Consider the following 26,666-nt stretch of genomic DNA (forward strand, 5'->3'; position numbering starts at 1 on the left):
GCACTTTGAAATTCCAAATGTAGCCATACCCTTAGGCAGTGTTGTCTTCCTGCATCTGCTGACAGTCTGTAACAATAACTGAGAAGTATAGACTGGCTCAGTTCATCTCAGTAGGATATTAAATCTGAAGTCTAATATTAACAGAATACATGTCAAAATTAGCTTTTGCTGTTAAACATTGTAATAGATTTCTGTAAATGTGATTATCCAGTATTGCTTGATGCAGTTTTGGCTATTCATAGGGAAGTAAGTGAGGTAGCTACTACTAGGAACAAGAAGTCACATCTGCCCAGTCCATAAGGGAAAGGTAGAGAGAGATACAGTCTCTCCCATGTGCAAGAAGCATCGACTCTCCCATAGCCAGTTGTTCAAAATTCCAGTTCTTTCCCCCCTCTATCAACTTCCACATTGTACTGAAAAATGTAGAAATGCAAATTTCTGTGACCCAGAGTGTTGGGACAGCATAAATAACGCAATGACTACTGTGCCCATTAATTATTTTCATATTCGTTTCAGCAAAAACCTATAGTTCCGCTTGTGGCTGATGAAACAGGATTTTGGCCTACAGAATACTTTAAACACTCTGGAGAAGAAAATGCAGTTTAACCAGATTTTAATTTAAAAATTGACCATTCCATTCAGGTCATAAAATTGACAATTATCTACAGAGATGTGTAGTTTGTAAGTTATATTACCCATATGAAAAAAGATATGTTGGAAAAACAATAGCAGCAACCATAGCACCCTGAAACTCTTGTTAGAATAAAAATGGACTTCAGCTGGTAAAGGGGTTATTGCCAGAGTAAGATGGTCATGTTACCATGAACTAGGATAGTGAGTCGTGGATATCAATGCAGTGGCCTTGATGATTTTAAGCATATCATATGAAAGCATCATGACAGTGAAACAGTGTGCAAGGCTGTTTAATTTATGTAAATCAAAAGAAGCCAGCAAGAGATGCCACTTAGAAGCAACAGCCAAGAGTTATTGTTTAACCCATATTTGTATCTCTTCCACATTTCATGCTGGGAAATGTATGACTTGACACTAGCAAATTATATTCATGGCTTTGCTAAATTAAACTGGCACTGCTAGTTAAGGGTCAAGACTTCCTGTATTTAATCATTTATAGTTTACAAATAGCCTTTTCATATTGGAAAACCATATCAGAAGTACTGAAGTTCTTGAGAATATAACAAGTTGAGTTAAATTTCAAACACTGTTTGGTAATAGCTACTCTTCCTCCTTAAAATAAAAGTCATTAACTTATTATTTGTGTTTAAATGTAAAACAATTTGTTTCCTAGTTTTCATTAGATCATGGAAAATATACTAAATAAGACAGTGATTTAGAGCTGCCTATTGTAACTGATATTTTCACTGAAAATATTCTCTTTCCAGTTTAGTCTTGAGTTTTCAAAGCTTAGAATTTAACTAATTGATTTTCTTCTGATTTCTACCATTTCTTGAGTCCCACAGTACAATAGCATTAAAATACATCAAGAAGAATAAGAAGTGTACGCAGGAAACAACAGACACAGATACAGGAAATAAATCTGGTAGCTTCTGTGGAGGAGTCAGTGTGGCACTCATTGAAGTGAGGATGCCCATCAGAGTTAGTGAGACAATAAACTGTAAGATAAAGAATGATACATTAGTTAACATTGATTTACAGTGTCAAATGAATAAGAAGTTACTTTCATTGCTCAGGTGCCTTGAATTCTTCATCCTCTACATGGATGACCTCTTAGAAAATACAGTGTGCATCTATACTGACATCTTGTGTGCCATTCTCTAAGCTGATATAAACACAGTCAAGCTAATCACCTCAAAAAAAACCACCCAGAGATTAGACAGTTTCCTACTATATATTCAATACATTAAGGAGTATTTTGGAATGGGCTCTTTTGACATGTTGCTGCAAAGTAAGGCAACTTACTTATTCTGGGCTTTTAGGAGAGATTTGAATGAGGAGATTGAGGGGAGGGAAGAGGCTCGCACTGGAATTGGGAAAGCATTACATATATGGAAACAGCTTGGAAGAAGACAGATGGGTCTCTTGTGTGGTTTTCAACATATGAAGTTGTTCACATGAAACTTCTATTAAGAACAAATGTGCAAACAAGTATATTCCATAAGCAGTATATAAATCCTATAGCCACAAAAATGTACATAATTGTGGGCATAATGCTGGTTTATCATGATTTTAAAAACAACATATGAACAGTTAAAAGTTTCTTACCAGACTCTTAATAATCTTTGGGAATGCTTTAAATGAAGGAATGTATGCCCTAATAGAAAGGGAGAGTGACTTCAGCTGCAGGTCCTCTTCTGAAGTCTTTTCAAATATTGAAAAAAAAGTTGCACATACTGTCAGAAACGCCAGTGTTGTCACCACATAGGCAAGAAGCAGGCCATCCTTCAACAGAAGAGGCAGTAAGCTGTTAAAACAGAAGGGTATTAGTCTACATTCTAACAAATTTACATTTTAAGCAACACATTAAAAGGTGAGAAAAAAAGAATATGCTTAGAAAGATGTACAAGAATCAAGGCAGGAGGCATACTGTATTGAAGTTAATAGTGTCTGACTCACCTGAAGGTTGACACAAGTAAAAACCATGTACACATCAAAGGAATTTCGTTTATCATTAAGCAGACTGGTCTACAATGAAAAGAAAAATAGGTGTACAAACACTGTAATGACAACAGCTTTGCTGGTTCTCTATAAACTTTTGTTATACACAAGTTTTACTTATTCTGGGCCAGAGACTCTATCGTGGTCTGGCTCCTTTTTTTGCCATCTGGAGCCAGACACTAGCTGCAAATGGTAGAACTCCCTCCTGGGGCAAGAGTGCCAGTACTGGGCCTGCCACCCTCTCACACAGGGTAGGAGACATGGCAGAACTCCCCTCATTCTATACTCCACTGGCATAGGATCCATTAAGAATATACCAGGGCAGAATATCTCTTGCACCAGAGCTATGCTTGATGGTAGCACCTGGCATCTTTGATACTTGGCGTCAGCCTCTCACTGCCGTAGGGCTGTGTATATGAACACTCAGTGCACAGCAAGCTGAGGTGTAAATCTACAGTGCCCTTGCATGCCATGCACTGTCCGTATGGATCCTGCTACTGTGCACTAAAAGTTCCCTAGTGTGCACTGCCCTACTGCTGATTCAAACCGCAGTATGTGCGTGTGCACTAGAGAACTTTTAGTACGTAGCAGCAGGGTCCACACAGACAGTTAGTGTGCTACACGTTGGAACACGGTACATTTACACCACAGCTGCTACACACTAGGTGTTTGTGTAGACATGTCCTAAAGCAGTGACAGGCTGACCCCAAGAAACAAAGAAGCTGTGACCACACCAAGCAGAGCTCTGGTGCAAGAGATATTCTGCCCCATGTGTTGATTTGCAGCACAATATGCATTCAAAAGGAACAGTTGCAGTTTATAAGCATCCGTGCCTAGTCACATTAGTAAGAATGGTAAAGTTGTGTGTTCAGCCAGGAAGCTAGAAACAATAGTTTAGTGGCCGGTCTAGATAAAATTGTCCCCTGTGGGCTTCTATGTAAGCTTTGTAATGTAAACCTAGGAGAGGAATATTAATACCACACCAGTGTTCAAATTTCTCCCACATGATGGCTATGCTTCATCCAAGGAGAAGAAGATGACCTTTTGCCTTAAGACTTATCTCCCAACAAAGGAAAGAGAAGGGGAATACAGCTCTACCCTGTTATAATGCCACCCAATATAACACAAATTTGGATATAATGCGGTAAAGCAGTGCTCGGGGGAGGAGAGGGTCTGTGCGCACTGGCGGATCAAATCAAGTTCGATATAATGTGGTTTCACCTATAACGCGGTAAGATTTTTTGGCTCCCAAGGACAGCGTTAGATCAAGGCAGAGGTGTATATACATTAATTTCCAAGACAGGAGGCCCTTTGCCATGTAGTTATTGAGAAATGAGGGAGAATTCACTCTATTTCACTCACCATTATTACTTACCTTATATATGCTTTCTGGACAACTACATGTCCAGGCTTTTCTTTGGTTTCCATGGCAGTGTCACCCTTCCTACCCCCAGAATTAGTCAACCCTACCACCTGGACAGCCATGCATATTTTGTGCTGACTCTGCCATTAGTGGTCAAAAAGGAAATTTCTACTTTCATAGCCCCGAATTACTTATCATTCAGAAGTTCTTACAGAAGGAAAACTATATGCACATTTTTTTTTAAAAAGTCTCTGTTTTAATAGATACATTATTTCTAAGTGAAGAAGATGCCTGTGGCATCATCCAAATTGGGGAACAGGGTATCAAAATATTTTCTATATAAAAAATTACTTACATTGATACTAGAAGAATGGATTTTTCATGTACTTGGAAGGAGAACAGGAAGAATGACAATGCACAACTAACCTAAAAAGATTCAAGTAGAAGAGGTTAATATAGATCTCCCCAATGCAAAGTGTAGGTTTTATTTTTCAGTTGGCCTAATTTTATGTAAAGGCTGGCATCAGTGTGAAGTGTCCAATTTAATTAAAGTATCTAATTTGTACTAAATATATTCAACTCCAGAGCAATTTGCATGTTTCAATATAGTTAGAGGGACAAGTACACTGATCTGCACCTGTAACAGACTGTGGCTGCAAAAAGGAGCCGTTTGAAAGTTTGACCCAGAGTATTCAGAACATGTCTCATGTAATAAGGCCCCTATCTTGCAAAGACTTACACATGTGCTTAACTATCCTCACATGAGTAATCCTATCAAAGTAAACTGAATCACTCGCATATATACGTGATTGCAGGATTGGGGCCCTACTATATAAAGTCAGAACTATGCAACTACCGTACCTGAGGTAGGTTGTATTATGCTGAGTCAACTGTGCTCATGAACAACCCGCACCTCAGAAGTAATAACAAAAGGTCTCATTCTTTTTACTGAACTAAAAATATATTGAGCAAGAATTAAACTACAAGATAATTCTTGGGAAGGATTAATCCTAGTTATAGGCATCGCTATTATAAACTCAAATAATACTTAGAAATTATTGTATATTTTAAAACCATCTAAATCAACTACTGTTTAAATTTTAGTGATATCTGTCTTGGTATAAAAGTGCTTTTAGTTTAAAAGGAATTTTTTACATTCATGTCATGTAAATACGCCTAAATTTATGTTCAGTGATATTAGACTACAGAGAGAAAAGCAAACATTTGTTAAAAACAAAAAAAGGATCATTCCTTTTCAAACCACTAATGAGTCTGCAATGACTATTGTGGGAATTTTTATTGAATCTGGCAGCCAGTGCATTAAAAAAAACCTATCACTCTGGAAACAAAACGAAAGCGAAAGGAAATCTCAAACCCATACAAAGCTTTATTGTGTGGAGGAGCTTCAAACGGCTTTTCAGAGGAAAATAATAAAAATACAGAATTAAAATAAAGAAAACCGAGGATAAGAGAAATAAAGAAGTATAGACATGGGGAAAACCTGAGATTTAAAAGACATTAGTTAGGTCCTCCGATACAACTTTGATATTCAATTCTATTGGTGATATGCTTTTTAAACAAACAGATACCAAATGACATTTAACAATATACATAACTCTGCACAGTTAAGGAGAACTGTTGGCCATGCTCCAACATTCAGTGATAGATTTTATATAAGAAACAATTAAAAAAAATACACTTACCAGAGCAAATTTAAATCGTCGGAGTGAGGGTTGGAGGGTTAGTTTTATACAAGCCGGAAGTAGAGTCAGAAATGTAAAAGCAAAGCTAAAAGATTATTTTAAAAAAATATTAAGTTTATCCTTTAATATATAAATAACCACTTTCATGTTTTCAGATAATATTTTCAAAAGCAACTAGGTGATTTTAGGGACCCTGTCCCATTTTCAAAAGCACAAATCACACACGCACTTAAGTCTGTGTGATGTATGCTCCTAATTGACTTATATACTTATGAAAATTTTATTCTTCAGTAACTTTTTATCCATCTTCCATACTGAAAGAGCCTCATCTTGAACTATTTGCTTATTTGAAATATTTTGGATTATGCAAACTTTAAACATTTAGAAGAAATAATGGAAAAAGTCAAATGCATGTGTTTGTTATTCTTATCTAGCTTCCCAATTTTAACTAATTATTCAGCTCAAAGTATACAAACACACAGAAAAAAGTTTAACAACATTCTAAACACACACAAACCTGGGGAAAATCTTTAATTTTATTTGTATTATTTGGAACTAAAAAATACACTATAAACAAAAGTCTTTTTAAGAACTCTGAAAATTTCATCTCTCAATTCTTCCCAAAAATTAATGAATGGGGTTTTCAAAAGCATCTTTGTGACTTAGGAGCACAAGTCCCTTTGACTTTCAATAGGATTTGTGCTCCTAAATCAGTTAGGTGCTTTTGAAAATCCCCCACGATATGAATAAAAGTGAAAGTTACCTAAAAGCCTTCAGTTCTCTTACCTGAGTTTAAGCTGGGTTTGAGGTGACATCACATTCTTTATCTTTATAAGGACACTTAGACTACACCAGATATTGGCTACTTTATCCTGAAAAGATATTTAATGAGTTGTATCTATGTTAGTTTGCTGTTCAAATAATATGAGGATTATTTAATATTTCATTGAAAAATAAATTTTGATACACAAATGTCATATGCTATAATGAAAGGCAATATCGGGTCAGTGTGACCTTGGCTCAAACATAGAAAATTAAAATCTGAAATAAACTGAATTAAAACATGTATTAAAATAACTGAGAAATACTTTTTTGAACACAAGAGACCATCAGTCTTAAGTCAAGTCCACACACTTTGTGAAAATAAAGCTCTGAAAACATTCATCTCTAGGAAAATTTACATCAAAATGATAGCACCTGTGAAACTTTTTTCAACTATGAAGATATTCAATTAGGGCTATCAATTAATCGCAGTTAAGTCATGCGATTAAACTCAAAATTAATCGTGATTCATCGCAGTTTTAATTGCACTGTTAAACAATAGAATACCAGTTGAAATGTATTAAAAATTTTGGATGTTTTTCTGCATTTTCATATATATATATATATATATATATATATATATATATATATATATATATAGTAATCTGAGTAGTAATTGAAATAAAGTGTTTATTATTTTTATTACAAATATTTGCACTGTAAAAATGAAACAAAAGAAATTTATGAGGTGAACTGAACAATACTAAGTACTGTAGTGGAATCTCATTGTCGTGAAAATGCAACTTACAATGTAAATTTTTTTTTGTTACATAACTGCACTCAAAAGCAAAACCATGTAAAACTTCAGAGCCTACAAGTCCACTGAGTCCTACTTCTTGTTCAGCTTATTGCTAAGACAAACAAGTTTGTTTACATTTATAGGAGATAATGCTGCCCTATTCTTATTTACAGTGTCACCAGAAAGTTAGAACAGGCATTTGCATGGCACTTTGTAGGTATTTACGTTCCAGATATGCTAAACATTAATATGCCCCTTCATGCTTCGGTCATCATTCCAGAGGACATGCCTCCATGCTGATGACGCTCATTAAAAAAAAAAAACGCATTAATTAAATTTCTTACTTAACTCCTTGGGGGAGAATTGTATGTCCCCTGCTCTGTGTATATATTCTGCCATATATTTCATGTTATAGCAGTCATGCATGTAGCACATGTTGTTCATTTTAAGAAGACTTTCACAGCAGATTTGACAAAACACAAAGAAGGTACCAATATGAGATTTCTAAACATAGCTACATCACTCAACCCAGGGTTTAAGAATTTGAAGTGTCTTCCAAAATCTGAGAGGGACAAGGTGTAGAGCATGCTTTCAGACGTCTTAGAAGAGCAACACTCCAATGCGGAAACTAAAGAACCCGAACCACCAAAAAAGAAAATTAACCTTGTGCTGGTGGCATCTGACTCAGATAATGAAAATGAACATATGTCGGTCTGCACTGCTTTGGATTCTTATCGAGGAGAACCCGTCATCAGCATGGACGCATGTCCCATGGAAAGGTGGTTGAAGCATGAAGGGACATATGCATCTTCAGTGCATCTGGCAAGTAAATATCTTGCGATTCCAGATATAACAGTGCCATGAGAATGCCTGTTCTCACTGTCAGGTGACACTGTAAACAAGAACCGGGCAATATTATCTCCTACAAATGTAAACAAACTTGTTTGTCTGAGCGATTGGCTTAACAAGAAGTAGGACTGAGTGGATTTGCAGGCTCTGAAATTTTACATTGTTTTAATTTTGAATGCAGGTTTTTTTGGTACATAATTCTACATTTGTAACTTCAACTTTAATTATATAAAGATTACACTGCAGTACTTGTATGAGGTGAATTGAAAAATACTATTTCTGGGGGGCTTTTTTATAGTGCAAATACTTATCAAAAATAAATATTAAGTGAGTATGGTGTATTCAGTGTTGTAACTGAAATCAATATATTTGAAACTGTAGAAAACCTCCAAAAATATTTAAATAAATGGTATTCTATTATTGTTTAACAGTGTAATTAATCGTGATTAATTTTTTTAATCGCTTGACAGACCTAGATTCAATATATTCTCACATTTATTACACACCTGAATGTATTTAGCTCTGCTTACTAGCAATGACAGAGTTAACCACTAATAAATCAAGAAGTCTAAAGACATTAGCAGTTGTGCTAGGATCACTTTCAAAATTACATTTGTAACCACAGCTATCATGCCCATGAAACTCATCCCTAAACAGCTGCTAGAATCACAGCTGTGTAGATATAACAACAAGAAAGCTACTAGCACCAACTACTAAGCCATCTTCCTTGTGTGCTTACTAGCAATACAGAATATGCTCTTCAAATTTGCTGAGAACTACAAGTGAACAGACGGTTTTGCAGCACCAGCAAACATGTAAGATGCCTACTTCATAGCCAGTAATATTTTACAACCATCAGCATTTGTTGCTGTTTCTGTAAATGGGAATCAATTCAAAGAACCTGTTACAGGCAACAGAGTATAAACTTACTGTGCATTGCTTACATAGACAATTTCTCAGTTTATCCAGATTAGTATCCAAGTAAGTCACTCCCCTATTCAGTCTGAAAATATCTGATCTAATATTAGACTAAAATCCTTGGGCTCTTTTGAATTCATTGTTTGTTGACATTTACAGCTTTTATTTTTAAACTTAGCAAAGGGTAAAAAATGCAAAGTGACAAAAGGTATTTTGGTTTGTAAATATCTTTATCTCCCAAGCTTCAATTATTTTTCAACAAGCTGCAGGAGCATACGTTCTGAAAATATTCCTATGGCTGCATCTAAATTAAATGCCACCCACAGTGTATCCATAATGTTAGTTTTTCAGGGCAAAGATAACTGCAGGTTGTGGTATCATTTGTATCTGCTGAAGAACTGCTAACAGCTAACACATAAATAAGGCAAACCATTTACACTAACAACAGTCAGGTAGGCCCAGATTCAGCAAAGCACTTAAGTCCCACTGAAGCATTACTGAATCAAGCCCTCAGTTTCTACTGTGAGGAAGCCTGTGGTATAGAACTTGCTCTTAAACTTGAGTCAGTCTTGCCAGGGGCTAAGCACTCTGACCCCAATCTATCAAAGCACTGAATTGCCTTTTTAAGCATATAAGTAGTAGATCCACTGGCATCTATGAGACTACTTGTGTGATTAGATTTAAGTATGTGCTTAACTGCTTTGCTGGATTGGGGCAACAGAGCTCAGCATCTTGCAGGATCAAGCCTCAGGAACACTGTGCTGAATCAAACTACTACTTAGGAATAGTAAAAGCACAACTGGTCTAAATAAACTTTTGTAAAAAGTGGTTACTGAGAATACCAGCTAAGACACAAAGCAGGCTTTAATTTACATCTGAAACACTACAACCATTACTACTTGTATAAATCCTTTCAATAAAGATGAGTATTTTGCTAACCAAAGGGGAGATTCTGAAGCTGTTAACTTTTACATTGTATCTTCTGACTCAATTACTATGGAATCTATGTCAATGGAAAAATGTATGACTGAAGTATGGGTTTGATGATGGGATAAGTGTTGTCTACTCATATAATATCCTGGAAGATGCCAGCTCAGCTAGGGGTTAAATACTGGATTAAATAACTGGCAAGAAATGACTGCCAATGAAGGCAGCTCAGATTACTAGTTCTGTGGTGTGTCTTCCACATGAAATCCCTAAAGGTCACGATGAAGGTTTCTAAAGGGATCTAAGAATACAGAACATTTACACAAACAAAACAACCCACATACTTCAAACAAGCCTCGATCAATGGGAAAGAGTCTTCTGAATACTTGCAGGATTTGTTCCACTTCTGTGCAGAATGGAAGCCAGCAAATCGCAAAAGAAGCAACCACCGTAAATGCTATTTTAATTAACAACACTAACCTGGAATAAATAGAAGAGTTTAAGTCAAGATATTAAGAGGCAAAAAACTCAGTTGTTTATATATATAAAAAATCAGGCACTTGGCGCTTAAACGCAGAGTGTATTTACAGTATACAACTAAATGTGCGTAAGATCACCAAATGTGACAAATTTGAGCACGGCTACCAGTACTAGAGAAAAGGTATGTCATCATCTCTCGAGCAGTCGTAAGTAATCCACTAGGACTGTGTCACATATACTGGCATTTGTCTCATTAACCTGGACTTTTAGCCCATATTTAACTTTGATTCCAGTATGTTGAAGGTGTGCAAAAAAAGGATGGTTAAGGACAGCTGAGCAAAGAAGAGTTTTTTCGGTTCACTGGCAATTCCAAAATATTGGAACTCACACATTTTCAGGTAAAACCAAAAATGAAATATTTCAAAATTTTTGGCAATTTAGTTTTAACATTCAGTTTGGATTGAACAGAATATTTCCTTCATCCAAAAATGAAACTGTTTCTATTTTGAGCATTTATCATTTTTTATTTTTTTTTAAATAAAATTAAAGGAAATTTCTAAACAAAAAGTTGTTTTGAACCAAAAAATTTAAATGTTACATTTTGAAAATGTCAAAATAAAATTTTTGCCTTTCAGTATTTTGAAATATTTTGCTCCTTCTTCCCCTCTTCCTCCCCTGCTGCCCCCAAATCAACAATTGGGGAAAACAGACAAATTAATGAAATGTTTCAGTGTCACCACATCTGCATTTTTTGCTGAAAACAGATTTGGCCTAAAATTTTCACCCAGCTATAAGTTTAATATATGTTGCTATACTTTCTAAACACTTAAAACTATTTAGATATTTAGTGTATCATTTAATGGCTAGAAAGAAACTTGTTCTCTAAGAACAGAGTAAATTATAACATCAGTACCTTCCCTTGGAGCTTAAGAGAGAAACAATGGAAACACAAATAGGATGAATCAAATTCCCAAGGCTAGGCTGCCTAAGTGCATTCTTGAGCTAATGTTTGGATACTGAGTTTTTGGCCATGTCTACATCTAAAATTTTGCAGCGCTGGTTGTTACAGCTGTATTAGTACAGCTGTATAGGGCCAGCGCTGCAGAGTGGCCACACTTACAGCAACCAGCGCTGCAAGTGGTGTTAGATGTGGCCACACTGCAGCGCTGTTGGGCGGCTTCAAGGGGGGTTCCGGGAACGCGAGAGCAAACCGGGAAAGGCGACCAGCTTCGCCGCGGTTTGCTCTCGTGTTCCCGGAGCCACCCAGCAAACAGCAGGGAAGGAGACCTGCTTGCTTGGGGTTCCGGGACCGAGAGAGCAAACCGGGGAAGGAGACCAGCTTCGCCGCGGTTTGCTCTCGCGTTCCCGGAGCCACCCAGCAAACAGCAGGGAAGGAGACCTGCTTGCTCGGGGTTCCGGGACCGAGAGAGCAAACCGGGGAAGGAGACCAGCTTCGCCGCGGTTTGCTCTCGCGTTCCCGGAGCCACCCAGCAAACAGCAGGGAAGGAGACCTGCTTGCTCGGGGTTCTGGGACCGAGAGAGCAAACCGGGGAAGGAGACCAGCTTCGCCGCGGTTTGCTCTCGCGTTCCCGGAGCCACCCAGCAAACAGCAGGGAAGGAGACCTGCTTGCTCGGGGTTCCGGGACCGAGAGAGCAAACCGGGGAAGGAGACCAGCTTCACCGCGGTTTGCTCTCGCGTTCCCGGAGCCACCCAGCAAACAGCAGGGAAGGAGACCTGCTTGCTCGGGGTTCCGGGACCGAGAGAGCAAACCGGGGAAGGAGACCAGCTTCGCCGCGGTTTGCTCTCGCGTTCCCGGAGCCACCCAGCAAACCGCAGAGAAGGAGACCTGCTTGCTCGGGGTTCCGGGAACGAGAGAGCAAACCGGGAAAGGAGATCAGCTTGATTACCAGAGGCTTCCTCCTTCCACGGAGGTCAAGAAAAGCGCTGGTAAGTGTTTACATTGGATTACCAGCGCTGGATCACCAGCGCTGGATCCTCTACACCCGAGACAAAACGGGAGTACGGCCAGCGCTGCAAACAGGGAGTTGCAGCGCTGGTGATGTCCTGCAGATGTGTACACCTTCAAAGTTGCAGCGCTGTAACTCCCTCACCAGCGCTGCAACTTTCTGATGTAGACAAGCCCTTTAAGATACTCACCCCTTTCCTGTAAGGCCTTTTTGGCAGCACTTTCCAAGTAGGTAGCAAAAGAATGGTAGTGAATGGTAGAGTTCCATATGTTTATAATTTATGGCCAAGCAAAATGCCAGTGATCCTAAAAGGTCCCAATTGTAAGAGAGAAAAAGTACACCCCACAAAGCAAAGCCCAGGCTCACGGAGTTGTATATGTTTTTTATGTTAAGGACAAGATGTGCAAGACAGGGAACATGCTGAGTATTGTAACAAGTTAAGAATGAACTAATGCCACAGGTGATACGTGTAAAATACATTCAAAACAGACGTTTTATACGTTAAGTCTTAATTTTTAAAAATCTAGTGCCAAATATGCAGCTATTTTGTTTACACGGTGAAATATTTTAAATTCTATTTAAACAGGTTAGCCAACTGTAACTTTGATTTGGGGGCCTGATCAAAAGTCCATAGAGTCAAAAGGAAAGACTTCTTAACGAGAGTTTTATGGTTGCACAGATTATTACAATAGTACTGTACAATCAATTAACCAGAGTTAATAAAAAACTACACTGACATAGTACTCATAGGATACAGCTAGTGGCAATTCCACATTTTCTTGTGCTTATTTTTTCCAGGTTATCGGTAAAACTTTCAAAAGCCCTAAATCTTTTTGCTGTACAGCTTTGTTTGGAATATTTAAACATGCTTACAGGGCCGGTGCTTCCATTTAGGCAACCTAAGCGGTCGCCTAGGGCGCCAGGATTTGGGAGGGCGGCAGACTGCTCCGGTGGACCTCCCACAGGCATGCCTGCGGAGGGTCCGCTGGTCCCACGGCTCCGGTGGAGCATCCACAGGCACGCCTGCAGCAGGTCCACAAGAGCCGCGGGACCAGCAGACCGTCTGCAGGGACGCCTGCGGCAGGTCCACCGGAGCCGCGGGACCGGTGAGCCGGCCCTGCGCCTAGGGCGCCAAAAACCCTGGCGCCACTCCTGCATGCTTATACTTAGACTGTACTCTCTTCAGGGCAGGGACTGTCTTCTTGTTATGTGTCTATACAACGCCTGGCACAAAGGGGCCCCAATCCATTATTAGGGCCCTTAGACACTACTGCAAAACAAATAATAATAATAGTTACAACCAAAAAAAAAAAATCTGTTATTTACTTTTGACACGAGGCCTCATCCAAAACCCGGTGAAGTCAATTAAGAGAGACTCACTGACTTCGATTAGCTATAGTTCAGGCCCTAAATGCATCAAAACCAGCAACTAAAGTGTAATGAAAGAAACCGAATAAGAGAGATGCCAGATATTCTAAGAAATACTGAAACAATGTATGTCTCTCTCCCTACTCTGTCTTGGCCAGTACAGATAGCTACATGACAACACATTTGGGTTTTATAAATCATTTCTCAGTCTATTTATTCCCTAATCAAAAATCATAATCATATTTGTCATACTGTCACAGCAACTAACCATGATGCCAAAAGGCCATGATCCTACAAAGAGTTACACAAGCAGTTAACTTTCTGCATTCTAAGTACCTCCAATGACTTCAGTTGAACTAGTCACAATGTATAAAATTACACACATGCATAAGTCTTTGCAGAATCAGTGCCAAAGCTATGATTTCAGGATAAATGGCAGCAGCAAAATATAGCAAATATCTTTTATGAAAGTAGAGTCTGTTTCTTAAAAGTTTTGTTTCTGCGGCTGCCTCTCACCTGAGAGCCGCATTTTCTAGAGCGATGGTCCCCAAACTTTTTATGTTGCATCCCCCCTTACCGTAGTCAGGAGCCAGGGCTGGGAGCCAGGCTGCTACTGGGTGCCAGCGAACTGAGTTCAGGGCAGGAACTACAGCTGTGGCTGCAGTTGGGAGCAGGGCTGGGCCCTGGGAGCAGCAAGCTGGGCAGCAATTGGGGGCCAGGGCCAGGCCCGGGCGCTGAGGCTCTGAACATGGCTGGGGGCGGGGCCAAGGCAGAGCTGGAAGCAGAGTGGAGCTGGGTGGTGCACCCTCCTCGCCCTCGCTGCCCCAGGTTCTGCTGCACCTCCCTGAACATTCCTCTGTGCTCCCCACAGTTGGGAGACCACTGTTCTAGAGGGAACACCACAATTAGTGTATTATTAGAGATGGAAGAACAAAATTTAATTTTTCATGTGCCTAGTTTTGACCTAACAGCATATTTTAAAGTGTCCTCATTTATCACAGCCCCAAGACTTACTCACATCTCCATTACCTGGCACACCTTCCTACAGCTTGGACTGAACAACTACTGCACTTGCTTATGGATAGGCACAATAGCTAATTTTCTAATACAAGCTGCAACCAAGACCTAAATATTGATATTTATTAGTAAACTAATGCTAAAAAAGTACACACACCTGAATGAATACTATTAGGGGTTGGATTTTCAAATCTGCCATAGGAATCTGACATGCCCAATTCTCATTAAAATTAATGGGAATTGGGCTTCCAACTTCCCTTGGTGGCTTTGAAAATCCCAGCCTAGATTGTGGGTACATAAACATTGACATGGCGGCTTTTACAGATTTCTGAAACTTTATGCATTTAATATGATATGCAAGCAACCAATGGCTCAATTTACAATACAGAGCAAGGAATATTCCAGGTGGCAAGGAGACCACGACTTTCCCTGGAAAATCTGGGGATTATTGCACTAGTCTTCGTCAATGTGGCATACACCTTGAAAAAAAAAAACAACAGGCTTTATTCTAATTACAGACTAGTGTAGTGAAATAAAACTCAGGAGGTCAGAAGATACAGAATGCATTTCAAAAAACAATGTAGCCATGTGTGCTGTATGTTGGTACACTCCATTACAAGTACATCTGTGCTCCAGTGGTACAAGGCGATAAGTTAACTGTTACAAATTAAGGTCAGCTAAAAGCCAAAAGTCAATTTTTACACCTTTTTATGTGTTTCCTGTGAACACTCACAATACTGACTTTTGTTGCCATGAATGTGAAAGCAGAATTTTGAAGTTGTACACGTGTTAGCAGAACACAAATCTTAAATATAGGTATTCTCAAAAGAAGTGCTTGTGAACTCCTTTAATCTGGGGGCAGAAACACTAACAAAGAGCTCTAATTAGGAATCCTCAATCAATTAAATATGAACATTTTTGAGTCAACCTGCTACACTGGTTGGATAAGTTATTTGCTTTGCAAATAACTCGCTCAGCTCTACTTATAGCTTACAAATTCACCATTTGTTTCAAAGGTACCTATAAACATGGGAGTCAGTGGCTCAAAGGCTATTAGAGGACACAAGAAGCAGAGTCTACTCTAATTTACTATTGATGTTGTATACTGAGTCAGGTATACAGATATATCTCATTGTCAAGCATCATGGCTGCTAGAAATTGGGCAGAAGCATGTGAGACACTCAATAAATGTTAATGATCTCCTCCCATTCTCTGTAGTCAGCTAGTGGTTGCAAAAGCTAGAGACAGTCACATTTTATAGAACTGAACAGAATGGCTGCGTCTGACACTCCTCTCCACCTTCCAACAAGAGTTACGATGGTTCTCTTATCCAGGCAGAAATCACAGGAGTATCCATTTTTTTCACAGCCATACTGTCACCGACATTTACTCAAACAAGGCAGAGTGTGAATTTGGGATGCAAATAAAAGCTATGCCATGTTGGATTGATTTCCCCCATATCAATCTTTTGCTCCAAGTCCATTTAAGGCTGTTTCCTTTCAAAGAAACCTTTCCTTTTGCTGGGGGAGGGGCCAAACCTTCAGCTAATAAATCTAACTTCTTCCCCAGTAAAAAAGTGATGTTATTGTAGGAGGGACTGATGTTATTTTATAACTGAAATTATTTTATTTTAAAGCAAATGGAAGGATACTGAAAATGTCCATAGTCAATGAGAATGAGGCCTGGATAAAGCAATATACAGAGAGCACTGGCAATCTGGGAGAAAGAGAAAGAGAAAAATCTTTAAACACACAAAAACAAGGCACTTTCTTTTATAGCAATTCATTTCACCCTGGAACCAGAACATGATTGATTCTCCTTTAACAAGCCCAGCCCGGTCAAACTCCTGTGGATCCTTACTCATTTGTCTGGGGAACACTCTTTTCCTCTAATTATTCCTCCCCCAGTGATGTGGGAAGAGATGAAGGATCCCTAGTAGGAAAGAGTATTAAAAGGAGCATCAGAGTGTCTTCTGCCAGCCAATTCACAAAGATGACTGCTCACTTTAACCCTGGGAACTGCTCCATGCCTTGACAGACCAGCTACCTGAGACCAGTGAGCATTAAAAACCCTGAACATGGTGTCACTTTCACAACGCATTTCAGTTCTGCTGTCTAAAAAAGAAGTGTGCAAGACCCAAGGCTGTTCCTAGATTCCCCCATGTCACAGCACAAATTTTTTTTTTTTTTTTTTTACTACCCAAGCAATAAATTTGACAAGAAGTGGAATTCAGTAGTTCATGGTTACTAAACTCCAGTGCACCTTTTATTGACGGGCATTAAAATAATTGCTGTAAAGTAACTTCACATTTTCTTACTGGGAGAGGGGATAGCTCAGTGGTTTGAGCATTGGCCTGCTAAACCCAGGGTTGTGAGCTCAATCCTTGAGGAGGCCACTTAGGGATCTGGGGCAATCTGGGATCAGTACTTGGTCCTGCTAGTGAAGGCAGAGGGGCTGGACCTGATGGCCTTTCAAGGTTCCTTCCAGTTCTAGGAGATTGGTATATCTCCAATTATTACCTTCAAAAGTCTTTCATTAAACATATACTTATTGGCATCCATTTTATGTAAATGCAAAGCACTGCATGGTTTTGTATCATTAATTAACTTCCTTTTCAGTGTTTTAAATTTATATTCTAGTTAATAACATTTTTATTCTCTCTCTTTCTCACACACACACCCCACACACACCATAGACTTATACTTGCCTTTTTCTTAGTTGATGTTTCTTTTAAATAACAACAATACAAGATAACTGCAGGTATGTAAACCAGCAAATCAGCAATAAGAACTGAAAAACAGAAAGATTAACTATGCATAAGAGTCTCCCCAAACAAGTATAGCTCATCACAATCCACTGAAATTACCTATTTCCATTTATAATTTGTCTCTGGATTGTCAATATGTGACTTTATTCTCCATTTTCCCCTTCCAACCTACATGGCTTGCATCTGATATTTTGTGGAAGGATTAAATCTTACATGCATCTGCAAGATGGGTGCAATGCCTGCACATTGTTTAGCCCAAACAAAACCCACAAACTATATAGCCACATACATGGATGGGTAGGTCCAGCTGTCCACACATTTTTAAATGTGTATTTTGTATCCATCCCCTACAGTGGAAACCTATTTCCTCATCAAATTCATGTCTTCTGAAGTTTCCCTACAGTTTCAGCTGACCACAGTATTCTTCATTTTCTGTCTTCAATTGTCATGTACTGTTGTTGTGTGCTCCAGCATTTGATTCTAGAGAGGGCTCTGCTTTACAAATCACATCATGTGTATCTAGTTTGTAAAGTGTTTGCAGAAAGAAAGGAAATATATAAACATAAGGGCTGATATAGGAATGGGTTAGTTCAACTTTATTGGGTAGGATAAATGGCTGTACAGAATTTGATCTGTTAATATTTCCACACATACTCCCAAATCTGAAGCTTGCATGCATTAGACTGTTTAGGCCCCAGCATAGCTTCACTCAGTACATGAGCAATGCTCTAGATCGTTACATGCTGGAGAAAAGACATTCTCAACTTTCAAAAGACATCAACTACAAATAAAGTCTTGCAAGTTGTTCTAAGACACAGGGCCGTCTCCAGGCACCAGCATAGCAAGCAGGAGCTCGGGGCGGCCAACGGAGAGGGGCGGCATGTCCGGCTCTTCGGCAGCAGGTCCCTCAGTCCCTCTTGGAGGGAAGGACCTGCTGCTGAATTGCCGCCAAAGAATTAAGTGGTGCAGTGGAGAGCTGCTGCGGAAGTGCCACCAACCATGATCACGGCTTTTTTTTCCCGCCGCTTGGGGCAGCAAAAACCCTGGAGCCAAACCTACTAAGACATTGGGGGGCTGATGGAAGATTAAAGAGAGAGAAGCATGTCTGGATTCATAACACAGTCCTGTACTTTGCCAAAGCGTTAGTATTTCAGAGAGGAAACACTGGGAGACACACAGAAGAGAGGTTCTTTGCTCTGCCCACAGTAAATATTTGTAAAGGTGGTCTGTAGTGGGACAAAAGAAGAGCTGGAACAAGGAGGGCTGCCTACTATGTTTTGGATTAAGCCCTGCTCGTGCTTAAGGTGCTAGAGAAATTGTTCAGAGGCTGTTCTTATGCAGCCAGTCTAGTTTTAAACCTGAGATTTTGTCCATCTTTTATATATGGACAGTAAAACCTGCCTTAGCGATTACCTCTGAAGAGAGACTACCTGTCTTGAGCGACTTCTTGCAGAGGCCACAGAACATTTTTCCCCTATAATTTAACTGTGAAAAAACTGTGAAGAACAACATGTCATCTGTGACCAGCAACCACGTTTTCTTTACTCCTATCCATGAAAACAAACCTGTAGGAGAAACTGATCTTCCTCACTTCTGTGCTGCTGCTGACAACAGCACACCCAGACAGCAGCTGCCGCTCTCTATCCACTCAGCTCTGAAGGCAAAGCAGAGAGCAGGAGCTGCTGAACTGCCACCATTATTTCTCTGCAGCTGCTGGAGGCGGTGCTCCCTTCAGAGCTGGGCACCCGGCCAGCAACCATAGATCTCAAGCCATTTAGCTCTGAAGGCAGCACAGAAATAAGGGTGGCAATTCCACAACCCTGCTACAATAGGCTTGACGCCCCCTTTTGGATCAAGACCCCCAGTTTGAGAAACGCTGTGTATTTTTGCATATTTTTACCCTATAGTATAGGGTAAAAGTTTACCAATGACCAGATTTCATACACCACTGCAAATTTGGTAGGGCCCTACTTCTCAGTCTGTGTATGAACCAGAAGTTGAACTTGTAAGGAAGACATGAATGTGTTGAAATGAAAGGTGTACACTATTGTAAGTTACAGTTTAAAGCTCAAAGTCAACACAGAAGCAAAAAAGAAAAATGCAAATCCAAAGTGTTTCTTTCAATAGAGTAACATGTTAAAGCAATATCATACCTAGATACCATTTGTCATCAAATTGCCAAACAGTTTGGAATTGGAAAAACACAAATCCAAAACCCATTACAAAAGAAGGCAGAAATCCTTGCCGATTATGAGTCAAATACAAATTCTTCAAGGAAAATTAAAACATGCCAAAACTGGAAATTAACAAGTCAATTTTCTCACTTCCGAGTGGTTTAAATCCACTGTTGTTCGTTATGTAAATCTCTCGGGTGGTCCAATGTTAAAAGCACAAGCCATGAAATTTGCAGATGACGTGGAAAATAAGGAGTTTAAAGCCAGCAGTGACTGGATTGCATCGTTTAAGAATAGGCACAACCTTGCCTTTTGTACAGGATGCGGTGAGAGCGGAAACATTAACCAAGGTGTGGTTTCAGACTCGAAGCAAAAATTACCTGAACTCATACAGGATTATCAACTATCTGAGATCTACAACATGGGTGAAATTGGACTGTTTTTTAAAGACAGTGGCAACAGCAAAACCCTCCTTGTCAAAGGTTGGCAGTGTTCAAATGGGAAACATTCAAAGGAAAGAATCATCCTTGCTTTATGCACCAACATGAATGGAGAGAAAAACCTATACTGATCAGTAAATCACAATGCTCTGGCAAGTTAAATATCAAGGAGTTGACCATGGGATATGAATTCAACAAAAAAAGCATGAATAAACTCTGAGCTTTTTGAAAAAATGATTACAAAGATTTGATCGCAAATTGCTACTACAGGGACATTAAATTCTGTTTGTGGATAATGGGCCATGCCACTGCCCTGTTAAATCTACAAACATTAATCTCTGCTTCTTTTCCCCGAACAGCACCTCCGTGTTACAACCTATAGATGCTGAGGTTATTCAAACCCTAAAACTGAAATTTCGGAAAAGGAAAATTCAATTATTCTTCATCAAATTGAATCTGATGTAATTTCATTGGGCCCAATACTTTTGAAAAGAGTTTCACTCTTGAATGCAGTACACTAGGTTCATCGAGCATGAAGTGAGATTGAACCAAGCACCATTAAAAAAAAGCTTTGCTAAATGTGAATTCACCATTGCCAAGTCAACTGTGGATTCACCAAATGAGCTCCCTCTTGCAGTAGTTAACATGTTGCTAAGTCTTTTTGGTGTGGTAATTGAGAAGACGTACCAGATTGATGAACACCTTGCAAGAACTGAAGAAGTCACAGGCTGGTCACAGCCTGCTAAAAACTCCTAGAAAATTTCAAGCCATGTGACAACTAACACAGTGACACAAAAATTAATCATCATGATGATGATGATGATGATGAAGGGGCTAGCAATGGTGCCTCTGAACTCCCGGGAAGAATCATTTCTGTACCTGAAGCCAAGAATATAACTAAAGACATGAAAGCATTTGCCATTCTAAAGGGCAGCAACCGACTTTTGGAGCTGTTCAAAGATGCAGAAGTAGTAACAGTAAACATGTTCCTATCGTTGCAGAGGCAAACAAGAATAAGTGAGCTTTTTCAAATAAATACAGGCTACTCTAGATTGAAACCAGGACTTTTTGATAACACAGGTACCTCTAATTTTCTTTTGGCTTCAGTCTAGAAAATAAGCACTTGTATTAGTGTACTGAATTTCCTCTTCTGAGTAACATATACTGTACTACTGTATTAATAAACCCACCAAGAGATTTTAAATTCAGTACTGTATTGTATGGAATGTTCACTTAAAAGACAATTAAACATGAAACACTGGTAACAATTGTAGCCTTTCTGTACATTGTAAAAGTGCCCATTTTATGGCAAATCTTTGAAAAGAGACCACCTCTTACAAGCAACCACTTTTGCTAACTTCTGTAAGTGGTCGCTCTTGGCAGGTTTTACTGTATCTCTTCCAAAATAAAAAAATATACCTCACCTTGTTCTCACTACCTACTATTTACAGATAGTATAACTATCACATGAGAGAGGGGGGAAAGTTTTAAACACACATGTCAATTTAATTTGTTTGGAATTACATCCATATGCACATACACACCATAGTGTAAAGAGCAGCCTAAAACAGACATGACACATACAAAAAAGAGGAGATATGCGTTATTCAAATAAGTTGTACTAATTCATAAAGTATTCATATACTTGAAAGTACAAGTCAATGGTACCACCTATAAGTTAGTTCAAACTTTGCATAGATGGGGGAAGGTTGGTGTTTTTGGAAGCACTTATTTACGATTACTCTACAACATCTGTATTGTACGATTAAAATGTCTCAGTATTTCTGTCATTATGGATAATACTTATTCTCACTTAATCTTTCTTAATTCTTTTGTATATAGGGCTGTATGGAAAAACAATTGGAAATATTTCTAAAAGTGACTCACTCTTCAAAACTTTTGCATCCCAAAATTTCCATTCATATAAGAAAGAGTATAGTTACAAATATTCTAGTAATATCTTGTTTGAGCCTTCACCCTTCTGATGAGAGGAAGCAATATTGCAAAATAAGATATTCAACAGAAATAAAGTTTAAAGAAAAACTGACTTTGAAGGATAGTTTTCATTATTCTAAGGAAAGGAAGGAGTGAGACCAGCAGAATAAAGTTCCCAGTTTTGTGACTTGTTTCTCTATTACACATTAAGGGCTGTTATAAAGAGGATGGTGGTCAGTTGTTCTCCATGTTCACTGAAGGTATGACAAGATGTAATAGGCTTAATCTGCTGCAAGGAACATTTAGGTTAGATATTAGAGGAAACTTTCTAACTGCACAGTTTTTAACAACGGGTTGGACAAACCTGTCAGGGATGGTCTAGGTTTGGTTGGTCCTGCCTTAGTGCAGTCAGCTGGACTTGAGGACCTTTCAAGGTCCCTTCTAGTCCAGCATTTCTGCGATTCTATTATTAAAATTCAAAATTTAAAATATTGGGGTCTAAATTTTAAAAATTCACTAGTGATTTGGGGTGGTGAACCTGAGAGAACCTGAAGAGAGCTATTTTTCAGAGTGCATGTCTCAGCACTTTCTAACAATCATGTCCCTTTAAGGTGTCTCATATTCGGCACCAAGAAACTGAGGCACTGAAAATCACTAGTCACTTTTGAAAATCTTGGCCTGTTTCTCTACAAAAACATAATTGCATTGCTGCATATTTTTCAATCTAAATGAACAAAGGATTGATCCTGCACTAAGGCCCCAATCCAGCAAAGCACTTAGGCATGCGAACAGTCCATTAAATTCAATGCAACTACTCGTGCTTAGAGTTAAGAATCTGCTAAGTGCTTTGCTGGATCTGGGGCCTAGTGCTCAGCACCCTGAAGGAGCAAACCCAAAATGAGCAAGTCGTCAGGGCTTACTCAGTCTGTGAAACATTATCAACTTGTCACTTCTTGAAGAAAATGTTTTCAAATGTATTTGTTAAAAATTGTAGAGTATAACACCAATGGTCAACATTCAACTCTACTGAATGTTGTAATCCTGATGCACTAGTTTAATGGCTATTGTTAAAAGAATGTATACCAGTTTTCTTACTTTGTACATCAATGTTTTGTCAAGCGTGTTGATTTTAACATTAATAAAGACCATTTCAAGGGTAATTTCATCATAGTGATTTTTTTCTAAATATAATCAATTACTAGAAACCACGCTAAAAGGTTTGTGGGCATCACAAGAAATTTCTACTGATGAACATCAGATTCTGCTCAATATAATCAGCAAATAAGGATACTCATCCAGCACAGTCATTTTATAGGACTCTGCACTGCCATGTGAAGCAAAAGATCTGACTAAACTTTAAAAAATAATGGGGTGATTTTGCTGCCTTATGGCTACTGTCACATCACTGCTCCCCATATTTTTCGCTTGCTAGAAGCCATTGGCCACATCAACAGCTGTCCCACTAACATGTCCATGAGAAGAAATGAAATTATTTGCTATTTTAATGGAGTCAGAATATATTACATTACATTTTCATTATAAAGGCTGTTACAAAGGCCTGATATGGACAGAAAAGCGATTTTGAGATTTTTAATCACACTATTTAAAAACACTTTGATTTTGCATTTTTTTGTTAACAGCTATTTAATTCCAGTGGCTGGTAAACATTTTGGAGAAAGGTTGTCTTTGTTATAAAGATTAAACACCTGCCCCTCCAATTAAGATGTGAAAACTCATAGTAAATATCCCTGAAGCCCCTAAGAGTTCCTTCTCCAAATTCATTAATGGCCAGTTTTGATACACTTGATACTTCCAAGATAAAAACCAAGCAGAATTTAAAAAAAACAAAACCTTCAGGTCTTCTTTAGATATCATCAAGAACTAGAAAGGTTGAAAATCCATTTTAAAAAATCCTTTTCATGTCACCTTTAAAATTTAAATTTGAGATCCAAACTGCTGGAAAGTATCCTTTTAAAGTTACTAAAACCAGCTCAATTTAAAGATTCTGCCTTAAGTTTAACACTCTCTGCTACTTTCACAAGGGTGAGCAGAACTGAAAAGACACAAAGGCTTAGTTAACAGTGCCAGACCTGCAATGCCCTCAGATCAGTCAATTTTGCACCAGAAATGGACCACTAAAAAAAAAAAGAAAAAAAAACACAACAAGGGATGCCAAATTAAATGTGCTAAATTAGTGAGCTAGAAAAGCGTTGAAGATTATGTTAAAAAAATGCAATTTTTCTACCTGTTGCACGCATGAATAACTTATGTGGCTGACTCTCATACCCACGGGATGTGTGGAGAGCAATCCAATCAGGATTTATTAACTTTGCACTGTAAAACAAAGTATAGACACATCAAAATGCAGACAGTTCTCATTTCCCTTTACGTTCTTTTCAGCAATAAAAATGATATGCACAGGGGCATATTCAGAAGATTAAGATGAACAAGACAAACTTTATCAAAAGCAATAGTGACCAGGGAAGGGGTTTCCTCACCACAAGACCAGTTTATTTTATCGTATTTAGCTGCTAATCAGCAATACAAAAACTGAAAATAGTTATTTGTGCTGATAAAAATTTAATTCTATTACTATCATTTAATCCTATTAATGTCATTCAGCACTTCTCAAACTGAAAGCTAACTTGTGATTTTTGTAAGTGTTAACAGAAAGTAGGCATAGTGCAGACAAATGTGAAGCAAACTTTCTCCACATAGCTCCGCCAGTACATCTTAACCTGACCTGCAGTACCCTTTTTCTGCTGCCCCTGAACAGAACACTCCAGTTTTCTAAAAGCTGTTTTAATACTGGTTAAAGACCATAGAGGACGAACATCCCAATAACAGAATTATATTTATAGGGTATCATGTAGGATCCACTCATCAAATGCCACGTAGGCTGTCAATACAAGATTAATTTTCCATTTGCTGTGAACAATCTCTGATGTGCCTTCCCAGGTACATCACTGACCCTAAATGACTTATTCAGGAACCTATAACTATGACCCATCAGCTAAAATGTCATCTGCACCCACTGGAGGCACTGGAATACAAGAGAAACTGATCCTGCAGTCCTACTGTAGGCCAAGTCCCCCAACTGAGTTCATTGTGGAACAAATGCAGGATTAGGTCTGAAGCAATAACTCCACATCTATTCTGTTTTTCTACGGTTCCATAATTGCACATAATAAGTGAACTATGCCAAAGAGGTAAATCCCTGCCATTTGTTTTGTTCCTCTCCTCTGGGAGGAGGGGGAGAATGCATTTGTTTTTTCTTTCATTCTCCACCAACAGCAAACATTTAAAATAATCCTAAAATGATTAACTTACACATAAGCACACAAGAGACTGTGATAAGCAGTAAGAGGTGGATAATCAAGGCCCCAGTATTGCAGATTATTGTCACTGGTATTGAAGTACCTGAAAAACAAAAGAGAACTTAAAAACTTAAAAATGGATCAAGGATTCCAGCATTGTAACTTCATATCAGCCTAAAGAGTTTGCACATTAAGCCAACCATGTCTCTCTACCATATAGTCAAACATTCATAGGAACTAAATATTGCCCTGTAGCAATGTGGACTCACCCCTGCGGCGCCTCCTGCTCGTGTCTCAGGGAATTAGCTTGATTTCCAGCCTGGTGTGCCCACTGCAGGCCAGTGATCTGCTACTGCTTGGCCCCCTTGTCCCTCCCAGGACCCAGTGTCCATTTATCTGGGGTGCTGCCCCCTGGTAGTAACCCCTTTCTCTTTGGGTCTCCCCTCCCCAGGGAACCCCCACCTACTATCCCCACCTCGCCTCAGTTTAAGGCCACTGCCTGTCATCGTCTAGCCCCCGCGCCCTGAGGCAGACTGCAGTATCAGCCTACTCATCACCAGCAAGGTTGGGCTTGGACCTGCTGCCTTTGCCTACCCCTAGGCTGCCCTCTGCAACCCCCAGTACCTATTTGCCTTCTGCTAGGCCGCAGACTGGGGCTTTCCAGGCTGGAGCTCCCCAGCTCCCCTGCCTTTCCCCAGCCTTGCTTCATTCAGGTACCCTGTCTCCAGCTCTCTGCAGCCAAGACCATCTCCCTCTACAAACAGAGAGAGACTGTTTAGGTTCCTGGCTCACAGCCTTTTTATACAGGCCAGCTGTGGCCTGATTGGGGCATGGCCTAGCTACGGTCGCTTCCCCAATCAGCCCAGCTTTCCAGCCCTCCCAGGCAGGAGCGGGTGTCCACCCCGATACATGCCCATTGGGATTTTTGTTTTGTTTTTACTAGAAAAACTGAAAACACTAAAACAAAACCAACAAAGGATTCAGTATACTTTTGCTGGCAACTGTGAAGACTGTAAGAAGCTGTTAGAGATGTTGGCTCTACACCCAACTAAGCATATTCATTGAGGAATAAAATTCCTTTACGTGGAGCCTAGTTGGAGGGATCCAGAGCCTACTGAGACATAGGATGCTTGTACAAAATGAGCTCCCCACACCCGCCAAAGCCCACAATTCCTGATTTGATAGGATCATCCCCAACTCCATCCACAGTCATGAACTACATTTTTCAGATCCAGGAGCTATTCC

At 39.2% G+C, this 26,666-nt stretch overlaps 1 protein-coding gene across 4 annotated transcripts in view; it reads right to left on the reverse strand.

Annotated features, from left to right (window-relative positions):
* Nucleotides 1–596: 596 nt before the first annotated feature.
* Nucleotides 597–26,666, reverse strand: part of ALG6 (ALG6 alpha-1,3-glucosyltransferase) — a 44,779-nt gene continuing 18,709 nt past the window's right edge. For 2 of the 4 annotated variants that reach the window (XM_030572290.1, XM_030572291.1), the window contains exons 4-15: nucleotides 25,435–25,524; nucleotides 24,350–24,438; nucleotides 17,496–17,578; nucleotides 16,440–16,504; nucleotides 12,594–12,779; nucleotides 10,300–10,435; nucleotides 6,487–6,572; nucleotides 5,701–5,785; nucleotides 4,353–4,423; nucleotides 2,593–2,661; nucleotides 2,242–2,440; nucleotides 597–1,631 (exon numbers count right to left, since the gene is read on the reverse strand). In XM_030572290.1, coding sequence (XP_030428150.1) covers nucleotides 1,434–1,631; nucleotides 2,242–2,440; nucleotides 2,593–2,661; nucleotides 4,353–4,423; nucleotides 5,701–5,785; nucleotides 6,487–6,572; nucleotides 10,300–10,435; nucleotides 12,594–12,779; nucleotides 16,440–16,504; nucleotides 17,496–17,578; nucleotides 24,350–24,438; nucleotides 25,435–25,524 — 1,357 coding nt within the window. In that variant the 3' untranslated portion in view covers nucleotides 597–1,433. The other 2 variants (XR_004001574.1, XM_030572292.1) reach the window with 2 other exon arrangements.

The sequence above is a fragment of the Gopherus evgoodei genome, chromosome 8 (genome assembly GCF_007399415.2).
Source record: "Gopherus evgoodei ecotype Sinaloan lineage chromosome 8, rGopEvg1_v1.p, whole genome shotgun sequence".
NCBI lineage: Eukaryota > Metazoa > Chordata > Testudines > Testudinidae > Gopherus > Gopherus evgoodei.